Source organism: Stigmatopora nigra, chromosome 3 (genome assembly GCF_051989575.1).
Source record: "Stigmatopora nigra isolate UIUO_SnigA chromosome 3, RoL_Snig_1.1, whole genome shotgun sequence".
NCBI lineage: Eukaryota > Metazoa > Chordata > Actinopteri > Syngnathiformes > Syngnathidae > Stigmatopora > Stigmatopora nigra.
In genome coordinates, this window is record NC_135510.1 from 18657530 (window position 1) to 18669841 (window position 12312).

Here is a 12312-nt window from a genome sequence, read left to right on the forward strand (position 1 = left end):
TGGGCGGGGCTAATTAATGTTTTTGATTTCTTATGACAGTCATATAGGATTGTCATAATCATGAATGATTTTTGATGAGAAATGTCAATTTTTTTTATAAATGGATTAAATGAACTGGATTAAAAGCCTTGAATATTCAAATTTTTATAGATCTAAAACAATGTTTATTTGAAGCCCACCCACTTCATGTTTAGATATAATTAGCTTTTTTATATATATTTTTAGATTTTAATAAAATAATTTTTGAACAAAAAACAGAAAAAATGGATTAAAAAATTGCAATTATTGGTTTAAAAAGGGGTAAAATCAGGAAATTTAAGATACATCGGACCCTTTTAGATATAATTAGCTTTTTTATATATATTTTTAAATTTTACCAAATGATTTTTTAACTAAAAACACAACAAAAATTGATTAAAAATGACAATTATTGATTTGAAAGTGGTAAAATCATGAAAATATAATATAAATCTGTACTCTTCATTTAAATTTCATCCTAAAACAGAAAGTCGGCACTCATCATTGACTTTCCAGGGCCGCACAAAATGATGCGTTGGACCAGATTTGGCCCCCGGGCCGCCACTTTGACACCTGTGACTGAATCCATTTTGACTAGGAGGGGCTAGAAATCAAGTGGTCCGACCCACATGAGATCTAGTTGGCATGAATGTGGCCCACCAACCCAAATGGAGTATGACCCCCCTAAACTCCGCCCCCTTATACAGAATCAACGCATGCTGGGGCAGAGATTGGAACTCTCCCGGCAACAGTTGCTACTGTCACTCATTGTCATCTCACACACACACACACACACACACACACACACACACACACACACACACACACACACACACACACACACACACACACACACACACACACACACACATACAGAGAGAGAGTGGCTGACCCGCGTTGGCAGCGGGGTCACCCACGCTTCATAAAGGGCGCCGTCACAATGGCTTTTCTGTGGAAGTGAGATTGGACGACCGCCCCGAATGAACGCCGCTCGCCATTTTTCAGCGGATGAGCGAGAGGACGAAGCACCCGCGTGGGGCGCCATGTTTTCCAGGGAGGTCCCTGAAGGTGAGTCGCCACACTACAGGCCCAAAAAAAACCATGGAGGTTATTTATTTATTTTTAATGTGTGTCTTTGTCCAGCGTCTAGGATTCATTTAGAATAAGATTGGACACATTTCTTCTAATGCCATCGCAAAAATATGAATGATTTTTAGCGTTTGGATATGACTGGACATCAAAAAGATGACAATATTTGTCCATGCTTTGTGTTTGGATCATTTGATCAGATTGTTGCTTAAGCAATGAGCATTATTTTGGTTAATGGAAGCCAAAAGTTACATATTGGGGCATTTTGGGTCACTTCTTGTACATTTTGGAGCATTTTGGGTCACTTCCTGTACATTTTGGAGTATTTTGGGTCACTTCCATACATTTGGGAGCATTTTGGGTCACTTCCTGCATATTTTGCAGCATTTTGGGTCACTTCCTGTAGGTTTTTGAGCATTTTCTGATGATTTGCCTTTTCAAATCACCTCCAATCTGGACAAAAAAATTATAAATTAACGCTCCGACAACACGTCAATGTCAAAATAAAAGCATGCGATTATCTACAAAAAAGCTGACATACTAGGATAAGCCCCGCCCTCCCGGGCCTTTTTTGGCCCGCGGGCCCTATATTTGACACCTTTTTTAAGACAGTGCATCCGATATGCTCACCACAAAAAAACATTGTTCTCAAATGGATTAGCGTGAGTTTATTAACCAAGCCCCGCCCCCTCACAGATAGAGGGGAGGGGCTTGGTCCCCAACAGAGGGATAAGTGCTGATATTTAACCCCGCAGGTGCAAAGACTTCAACACCTCCGTCCACTCCCTCACATTTGTTTTCAAAGGAAGTCACAACTTGAAAAAAAAATAATTAAAAAAGCCCGACCAGACTATGAATCACGTTCAAGTCGTCTGCGTTGGTGGTTAATCATCGACGGCCTCCTACGTGCCCGAGCAACGCGGCAAGAAAGTCGTTATTTACAAATGGCGTGGCTCCTCGGCCTTTTGTCAAAGTTCACCACCGAGGCTTTGCATACTGTAAGATAGCTACATAAAAAAAGGATAGCTAAACGCTTTTATGGTGTAGAAATCGTTTTTTTCAACAAGAATGGCTTTACGTTGGGAATGCGGGTGACATATGTTCATATTTTCAAATGGTGCGTAAACAATTTTCAAATGTAAACATTTTTCCCTCCATTGCAAATCTTCCCGCGACAGACTTTTCCACTTTTTCTGAAAGAGGGGTGTCCTGCTTGGGTCACGTTAGGCCCTTAATTGGTGCGTTATCCACGCCCCCCTCTGTTATCGCACTTTAATCCAATGATCCAAAGATGATGTTTATCTCATTCAGGTGTATTGGAGAAGCCAGAAGAAAGACCGGGGCAAGATGAGGGATTTAGGATTTAGGTGGCTACGTTTATGCTAACGATATCTCCTGTTGGCTCGACAATTTGGTTTTTGTCCATTAAAAGGGGAACTTCATGGAAATGGAAGATGAATTGAACAATTGGACATCTATCGCTGTAAGTGACTCCATTTTGTGTCGGCTCCTTTTCATGTTACTGTACTTGCAGGTCACTTTTGGTAAATTTGGGGTCATTTTGTATTTATTTTAGTAGGAATTTCTTTCCTGCGTGTTAGTGGGTTTATGTTGAAAATGGGTTGTACGTCTGGAGTCGTCAATGGCAATGAAAAATGAGCATTAGCAGCCAATTGCAGTCAATTGGACATGTATCCTTGTCAGTGACTCCATTTTGTGTCGGCTCCTTTTCATGTTACGGTACTTACAGGTCACTTATGGTAAATTTTGGGTGATTTCCTCTTGGTTTTGGTGGGAATTTCTTTCCTGTGTCTTGGTGGGGTTTATGTTGTAAATGGAATGGACGTTTAGTGTCGTCAATGACATTTAAAAATTAGAATTTGCAGTCAATTGGACGTATATCCTTGTCGGTGACTCCATTTTGTGTCGGCTCCTTTTCATGTTATGGTGCTTACAGGTCACTTTTGGTAAATTTACCGTCATTTCCTATTGTTTTGGTGGAAATTTCCTGTGTGTTTGTGGGTTTATGCTGAAAATGGGTTGGACGTCTACTGACGTCAATGGCACTGAAAAATAAGCATTTGCCCTCGACGACCGCACTCGGCGACCTCCGTTTTAAAGCGTCCTCATTAAAAAAGGTCAAAGTTCAGAGGTTTAGGCACCGTGGAAGTGGATATGACGGACGGGCAGGCAAGCAGGTGAGACGTGACTCATTTTCCTTTTGCTCCGCCCCTTTCCCCCCATTTCCCCTCCTCCTCTCCAGGTAAAAGTGCAGCGTCTCCTTCGCTCCTGCTCGGGCGGAGTGGCGCGGAAGACGCCATAAAGCTGGCGGCGACGGCGTTGGCGGCAACGGGTAAACATGCGAGCGAGTGAGGTCGCGTCCCGGACTTGCTAAATGGGGCTTCTCCTATTGGGCCTGCTTCTTCGCTACTGGATCGCCACCGCCGAAGGTGAGTCGGCGCCAGGTGAACACGCCGCCGCCGTTGACGGACGATACGTTTTTTTAACGGTGGAGAAAGGCCTTGATCTTGAAATGGACGTTTGTGGCTGTCAATGGTGGGTTGTCGGTTAGCTTGTCCATTGTTTTGGTTTGTAAAAAAGTAGTTTAGAATGGTATTGAGGGGGATTTTTTGTCATTTGGGGGATTATTATTTTAGTTTGGGGATTATTTTACTGATTCCCACACAGAAAGAAATAGGAAAATTGTTTTATAACTCGCATATTGTGGCTCGGTTCAAAGAAATTTAATTTTTGGTCAAATATTGACTTGTTTTACTGTGAAAATATGGCAATATAATAAACTGTTTACAGTTGGTATGAGAAACTAGTATAAAAGAACTATTTAACTTTATTACTTATTAATATTGTAGCTTGTTTTCGATGGGGTTTAAAAAAATTGAATTTCTGGTCAAATATTGGCTTGATTTGCTCTGAAAATATGGGAATATAATAGAATGCTTATAGACCATATGACAAACTAGTATAAAATAACTTTAATTTTATAACTCATTAATTTTGGCTAGATTTACGGTGAAAATATGCCAATAATAAATATTTCATAGCATGACAAACTGTTGTATAAAATAACTAATTTATTGAATATTGTGGCTCATTCTCGATGGGGTTTATGTTGACCTAATTTGACCCTACGCCAAATTTGACTTGACTTTACATGACATTTTGTCCTCTTTTGTGATGGAATACATTTTACACATCAGTCAGAAAGTGATTATTATTATTATTATTATTATTATTTATTTATTTATTTTTCACCCAAATTCTTTGCAGGTTCGTGTTCCCCCGAAAGCGCCGCCACTTGCGATGCTTGCCTCCGACTCAGTCCACACTGCGCCTGGTGCGCACAAGAGGTAGGCACCCTCGTAGACATTTCACCCAATCCCCCACTCATGCTCCGCCCCCTTCTTTCCAGAACTTCACCGACTGGACTACGGCGAGCCAACGGTGCGACACCCCCGAACACCTGCTGGAACGGGGATGCGCCGCCAGTTTGTTGGAGTTCCCCATTTCTAAGAGCCAAATCCTGGAGGAGCGACCACTCGGCAGGAGGAATGGCGACCTCAACCTGACTCAGATTTCCCCCCAGAAAATGGTGCTGGAACTGCGACCCGGTAGGTCGTTTTAACCCGCCCCCTTTTATCGATTCTCCGCGTAACCCAGGGGTGGGCAAACTTTTGGGCCCGGGGGCCATATTGACTTAAAAAATTGACAGATGGGCGGGGTCAGCACAAGATATGATACATATAAAAAAGTGCATCCGTTAACAGTACATATGAAAAATAAACAGAAAAATAGGACTAAAGTATTAACTTATCACTCATCTTTAAAGTCAAAAGTATAAAGTACAAAGGAATGTATTAAGAAATATTAAAATACAATTTAAAAAAGATAGAGGGGCTGTAAAACACCAAAAACAAATAAAAGTGGACACAGCTACTGCCACTGGCTTCCGTGTCACGGCGCCATCTTGGGTAGAAAAAAACATTATTTGGACAACGTCGGCAGGCCAGATTAAAAAGCCTAGTGGGCCATATGTAGCCCGCGGGCCGTAGTTTTCCAATATCTGGTGTAACCTGTCGGCTTTTTGAATTCCGGGCAGGCAGTCAGCTCACTTTTCAAGTGAAAATCCAGCACACGGAAGACTACCCGGTGGACCTCTACTACCTGATGGACCTGTCGGCGTCCATGATTGACGACCTGAACACCATCAAGGATTTGGGCTCCACTCTGTCCAAGGAGATGGCCAACCTGACCAGTAAATTCCGCATGGGCTTTGGTTCTTTTGTGGAGAAACCCATTCTGCCCTTCATTAAAATCACCCAAGAGGAGTTGGCCAACCCTTGCAGGTAAGATGGTCGACATTTTCCCGCACAACTTCCACTCTCAGACCATATTTTCTCACATATAAGCCGTATTTGTCGAAAATAATGATGACTGAACCCAGGGAAAGGCTTATACGCGCACAAATGAGATTTTACACAAGATAATGCGGCCGAAATGGTCATTTATTTCAAAATAGAGAAAATACAAACAGAAAAAAAAATTATTTTGACGTCTATGAATAAAATTTAAGAAAAAAATAAACCATACCTTGCATAAAAAACATGAAAAAACTCATTTGTGCTCGCTCAGAATTAGTTTCGTAAGTACAGCAGTACTTTAGAAGTAAATTCTCTAATTGGTTCCACGGCCCTCCAATCATGTGACTTCCCCAAGTTCCACCCTGTGTTTTTGCTCTTTTTGGCGGGTTACAGCAGCGCCGGCGCCACCTGCTCGCCGACGTTTGGCTACAAACACGTCCTGTCCTTGACGAGTGACACGGATGCCTTCAACGAGATGGTCTCCACGCAGCGGGTGTCGGCCAACGTGGACGTGCCGGAGTGCGGCTTCGACGCAGTGGTGCAGGCGGCCGTCTGCGGGGTGAGTCGGACAATCGGATGGATCAGGAGCCCTTGAGCTTTTTCCCGTAAGCACTTTCCCGGTTCCCACTATCCCGGTTCCCACTTTCCCGGTTCCCACTTTCCCGGTTCCCACTTTCCCGGTTCCCACTTTCCCGGTTCCCACTTTCCCGGTTCCCACTTTCCCGGTTCCCACTTTCCCGGTTCCCACTTTCCCGGTTCCCACTTTCCCGGTTCCCACTTTCCCGGTTCCCACTTTCCCGGTTCCCACTTTCCCGGTTCCCACTTTCCCGGTTCCCACTTTCCCGGTTCCCACTTTCCCGGTTCCCACTTTCCCGGTTCCCACTTTCCCGGTTCCCACTTTCCCGGTTCCCACTTTCCCGGTTCCCACTTTCCCGGTTCCCACTTTCCCGGTTCCCACTTTCCCGGTTCCCACTTTCCCGGTTCCCACTTTCCCGGTTCCCACTTTTCAGTTTTCCCGTTTCCGTCAGCCAATCTGAGCCCGTTGTCCTCCCGACAGGACAGAATCGGCTGGAGAAACGATTCCATGCGCCTGCTGGTGTTTGTCAGCGACGCCGACTCGCATTTCGGGATGGACAGCAAAATGGCCGGCATCGTCATCCCTAACGACGGACGCTGCCACTTGGACGCCAACAACGAATACTCCATGTCCACATTGCAGGTTTTCAAGTTCATTTCTTTTCCACTTGGGCTTCTTTTCATCACGTTTTGGAATTTTCTTTTCCAGGAATATCCCACCTTGGGTCAGTTGATCGACAAAGTCGTGGAAAATAATATCTTGCTGATATTTGCCGTCACCGAAAAGCAGAAGGCCAATTACGAAGTAAGTTATTCATCCTAATACAATTAGAGGTTATGAAATAGAAAGTACTGTAATGGAACGTTATGGTAATTTTTTTTTAGTCCCAGCTCTTTGCCATTGCACGGAATTTTTGTTTTTTTTTGTTCAAATCTTTATGTATTTTTTTTTTGTTTTTTGACAGAATTATGCAAATCTCATCCCCGGTGCCACCGTTGGCGTCGTGGCGACGGATTCTCGCAACATCCTGGAACTGATTTTGACGGCGTACAAAGTGAGTCAGTGTTCGCGGGAAAATGCTGTGTGAGATCTTTCCCATTTTTTCTTTCTTTTTTTTTGGACAGTGTCTTTCATTCTCTCTCCTTTTTTGCTTCCTTGCACTTCCCGGGAATTTGTTCACCCGCAAGTCCGGTCTTGTCCCGGCCGACTGTTTGATGTGTTTGTGCCTTCCACTCTTTTTTTTTTTTTTTGTCTTTTTTCCATGGGAATGGTATTTTTATTATTGGATTTTTTTAAATCAATATTTTCGTCCTTAATTATTGTTTCTTCATAAAAACATGTTGAACTCACTTTAAAAATGAAGGCAATTCTTGTCTGCATGAAAAAGATTTCATTGTTTCTAATTTTACAATGAAAAATAGGAGGGCTTTAAGTCAAATGTTGTTTTCTATTTTTTAACATTTTACACAGAATTTTCTGATTTGATCTCATTGCAAATAAAGGTAAAAATGATATAATTAGATTTAAAATTTTCATTCATTTGTTTTTCCATTTAAAATGGGAAAAACAGTTTAGATGGGAAAATGTCTTTTTGCCTTTAAAAAAATAATTGTAAAATTTTGCTTTGGCAGGAATTGCGGTCAGAGATCGAATTGGAGGTGGTGGGAGACACGCGAGAGCTGCGCATGTCCTACGCCGCCGTTTGTCCTGACGGCACTGTCCTCTCGGACCTCAAGCGTTGTTCCCATGTCAAACCTGGACAAACGGTTAGTGGCCTTCATTAGCAGACTATTTTCAGCCTCACAAAAAAGAAACACTGTAAATTTGCCTATTTTATTTTTTAAAAGTTGGATTCACTTGTAATTTCAGTTTAAATCTATCGAAAATTTAGATTGGATTCGGTTCAACTCGGTTCAGTTCGATTCGACTCGGTTAGATTCAGTTTGATTTGGTTCAACTCGGTTCAGTTCGATTCGACTCAGTTCGATTCAGTTTGATTTGGTTCAACTCGGTTCAGTTCGATTCGACTCAGTTCGATTCGACTCGGTTCGATTAGACTCCGTTCGATTCGAATCGGTTCGATTCGACTCCGTTCGATTCGACTCCGTTCGATTCGACTCCATCAGATTCCATCAGATTCTTCTCCATCAGATTCCTGTAGATTCCATTTGATTGGATTGGATTGGGACCATTGACAAAAATGATTGGACGATGATCGCTGTGACCATTCTATCTATCGCCCAGGTCTAATGGGAAGGGTTAGTCCAGAAGTCAGATCTCAAAACCTCTAACGTCTGTACATCCATAGGTCCTTTTCAACGTGTCCGTGGAGCTTCCCGAATGCCTGTCCGGAAGTCGCCGTTTCTCCTTAAAGCCGGTGGGTCTCCAGGACACCTTGGACATCCGCGTGGAGTCCCTCTGCTCCTGCCGCTGTCCCCGGTCACCCCAACCCGAGCCGGATCGCTGCGCCCGGGGACGGGGGACCTTTCATTGCGGCGTCTGCGCCTGCCAGCCCGGTTTCTCGGGAGCCGACTGCGAATGCGACGAGGACGGCGCCCAGACGGGCGACTGCTCGCCCGACAACGCCACCCAGGAGTGCAGCGGTCAAGGGCGCTGCTACTGCGGGAAATGCGCGTGCGACCCCTCGCCCTTTGGTCGCATCTACGGGCGTTACTGCGAGTGTGACAACTTCTCGTGTGCCCGCTTCCGCGGGGAGCTCTGTGCAGGTCAGTGGAGGTCCTTAATATTAAAATATATGTATTTTTTCACAATATATTTTTTTAATTTTAGGTTTTATTTGTTATTTCTTTTCTATTATATTTGTCAGTTATTTATATTTATTATTTATTTATTTTTATTCTTATATTTATTATTAATGTATTTCTATTAAATGTTTATTTTTATTATATTTATGATTTATTTATTTGTATCATATTTATTATTATTTTTTCCCTTCAATTAGCTTTCCATTCATGTTTTTAGAATGTGGGAGAAAACTGGAGTACCCAGAGAAAACCCACACAGATTCACGAGAACATGCAATCTCCACACAGGAAGACTGACCTGGATTTGAACCCAGAACCACAGAACTGAGAGCCAGACATACTAACCACCCCTCCACCAGGCCGTCTAACATGAATCATGTTTACTTAAATAGATAAATGTAAATTTAGGTCCATTTTTGATTTATTATTGTATTTTTTTTGGTGACAAAAATATTCATGATTAATCTGATAGGAATCCTAGTTCTCAATATCAGGTCCTATACGCCGGTAGAGGTCAGAAGTTTGAGTTCCAGGTCGCAACACCTTGTGGTATTTTGGCGAATTGTCATCTAACTCGACCCATTAACCTTCCAGGCCACGGCGAGTGCGACTGCGGAGAGTGCCGCTGCCAAAGCGGCTGGACGGGCGAATACTGCAACTGCAGCGGCAGCACCGAGGCCTGCCTCACCCAAGATGGAATCCCCTGCAGCGGTCGCGGCGAATGCCGTTGCGGCCAGTGTGTCTGCCTGGTGGCGGGCTCGTCCGGGAACTTGTGCGAAAAGTGCCCCACCTGTGGAGACGCCTGCTCTGTTGCCATGCAAGTCAAAAAAACATCGTCTTATATTCGGGACAAAACCTTAGTTGGCTTTCTATGGTCCTGACCAACTTTTTTGCGTTGAACTTTTTGCTAGCGACCGCAGGGTTTGACAACATATACTAACATGCGTGTTTTGCTACAGGACTTGCGTGGAGTGCCATCTCCACGCCAACCAGGATGCCGAGCTCCTATGTGAGCGGAACTGCAGCCTCCCTAAGATTCACATCAACACAACAGCAGGTAAATGCATCCGAAAGTATTAACTCCACTCACAAATATCCTGTGGTCTTTGATATGGAAATCACAAAGGCCAGAAGATCCTTTTACGTTCCCACAGAGGGAAGATGATACACAATTGACGATTGGTACGTGTTCCAATTTCTTTTCAGAAGTAGACAAGAGCGCCTTTATGCAATGCGCGCTGATGTCGGAAAACCAGTGCTGGATCTCCTTCAGCGTCCTCGGGGGGGACGCCGCCCTCACCGTTTACGATCCTCGCCTTTACGGTAAGCCGGGTCGCAAATGTCGGTGTTCGCCAGGATTTTTATTTCATTTTTATTATATATGGTGGCACGGTGGTTGAGTGGTTGGTACGTCTGCCTCGTAGTTCTGTCACCAAGGGTTCGATTCCAAGTCTAGGGATTCCTCTGTCCAGTTAGTATGTTCTTCCTGGGATTGTGTGGGTTTTCTCTGGGTACTCTGCTCTCCACAAGCTCTCCAAAAACATGCATGCTAATGCTAAGCTAATTGTATGCTAAGTTACCCCTAGTTATGATTGGTTCTCCTTGTGACCTGTAATTGGCAAAGCATAAAAAAATGGTGGTTTGTCAGGATTTTTATGTCATTTTATTATGTGGTGGCACGGTGGTGTAGTGGTTCAGCGCGTTGGCCTCGCAGTTCTGGGGTTGTGGTTCGATTCCAGGTCCAGGCTTTTCTGTTTAGAGTTAGTATGTTCTCTATGGGCTTCTTTGAGTTTTCTTCAGGGACTTTCAAAAATATGCATGCTAAGCTAATATATGCTAAATGCACAGACACATAAGACATTGTAGATCTAGGTAAAAATGAGAATGAGTACCAGAGATGTTTAATGTTGGTCTGGCGTGTCCATTTAGGATGTCCCGAGCCACCCGACGTCCTTCTGATTGTCCTGGGGGTGTCCCTGTCCATCGTCTGCATCGGACTGATCCTGCTGGCCGTCTGGAAAGTGCTGGTGTCGGTTCACGACCGCAAAGAGGTGGCCAAGTTCGAGGCTGAAAGGGCCAAGGCTAAGTGGCAGTCGGTGAGATTCTTCAAAACTCTTAAAGTTTGCTTTTATGTGGGAGATTTCGTTTGGAATCTTTGACTGAAAATGAGATCTAAGATCAAGGGTTTGAACCCAGATCCGGGCTTGTGTGGATTTTCTCTGGGTAGGCTTTTCTCCCACATCCCCAAAACATGAATGCTAAGCTAATTATATGCTAAATTTCCTCTATCTTAAATGCATGTTGCCCTTTTTTCTAGTCAGGGTGCCTGTAATTAGCTGGGATAGACTCCAGCACCCCCTGCGACCCTTGCTAGTATCAGGAATTTAATGCAAACCCAACATGGAATAATCCCACGATTCCTAAAAGATATTTTTGTCTTAATGAAACTCCTCACCTCACAATAATGTTCAATTTCATGACTTTTTGCTCATTTCACGGAACGTTTTCCATTTTTTATTTAAATCTGTTGGGAATATTTTTGGTATGTCTTCTCAGGGAACCAACCCGCTGTTCAAAAGCTCAACATCTACCTTTAAAAACGTGACCTACAAGACCACGGAGCGGGAAAAGATGATTACCATGGATTGTTATTGATGATTCGCCAAGCCGGCGTTTGAGCGCACTTTGCCACGTGCTAATTGTTAGCGCTAGCTAACGTGAAGCCAATGATTTTTGTGACATGTTTTTGTACTACTGTTAGAAACTGGTTTCGGAGATGGAGGCGGCACCCTCGCCAACGGAGATGACTGGATCGTACGTTGTCCAATACGCAACGTACAAGCAAAAAAAAATGGCGTGCTTGACTACTGAAAAAAAATATTTGTTGACCTTCCGAGAACGGAAATGTGAAGTGTGTTTTTCTTGAATTGTCCAATAAGGCTGAGCCTTTAGAAATTCAAATAAAATGGAATAGTGTGAAACTTTTGTTAATTTTTATTTATTTTTTGATTTTTTTTTGTATTTTTTTTTTTTTTTTTTTGTTTAACCGTCTATAGGCCACTCATGGGATTTTTTGCTGTCTTTCAGGTTGCAACATGTCCAATTCGCTTTGACTGGAAGGGATGGCAGTGAGTATTCTCCCCTAGTTGAAACACATTAGCACATACACACTTAGCAAAATGTTACTATTGTGGATTGTGTGATAGTAAATGTCATGTTTTTGGTTCAAAAATTATTTAGAAATATCTAAAAATATATTTAAAAAAACCGGACCATTTTGCATCGACTATCTAGATTTTTTTTTAATAAATGGATTAAAAGAACTGGATTAAAAACCCTGTATATTCAGTTTTTTTATAGATCTAAAACTGTTTATTTTAGCTTTTTATATATTTTTAGATTTTATGAAATAAGTTTTGAACAAAAAAAATGAAAAATTGATTTAAAAAAATAACAACTATTCATTTAAAAGTGGAAAAATCAG

The 12312-nt window shown here is 42.8% G+C and overlaps 1 protein-coding gene across 1 annotated transcript; it reads left to right on the forward strand.

Moving 5' to 3' along the window:
• The first annotated feature begins 2405 nt into the window (after positions 1 to 2405).
• itgb6 (integrin, beta 6) lies at positions 2406 to 11809 on the forward strand. Its single transcript, XM_077713858.1, has 16 exons — positions 2406 to 2590; positions 3371 to 3557; positions 4396 to 4475; positions 4538 to 4736; positions 5225 to 5471; positions 5880 to 6045; positions 6544 to 6705; positions 6772 to 6867; positions 7028 to 7117; positions 7695 to 7829; positions 8372 to 8789; positions 9423 to 9645; positions 9788 to 9885; positions 10035 to 10151; positions 10758 to 10924; positions 11385 to 11809. Exons 2-16 carry the CDS (start codon positions 3503 to 3505, stop codon positions 11481 to 11483), a joined length of 2352 nt encoding a protein of 783 aa, XP_077569984.1. The 5' UTR covers positions 2406 to 2590; positions 3371 to 3502; the 3' UTR covers positions 11484 to 11809.
• Positions 11810 to 12312: the final 503 nt, after the last annotated feature.

Coding starts and splice junctions, on each gene's coding strand:
- itgb6 (XM_077713858.1), top strand. CDS start 3,503: ATGGGGCTTCTCCTATTGGGCCTGCTTCTTCGCTACTGGATCGCCACC. Junction 7,118..7,694: donor TGATTTTGACGGCGTACAAA/GTGAGTCAGTGT, acceptor TTGCTTTGGCAG/GAATTGCGGTCAGAGATCGA. Junction 8,790..9,422: donor CCGCGGGGAGCTCTGTGCAG/GTCAGTGGAGGT, acceptor TTAACCTTCCAG/GCCACGGCGAGTGCGACTGC.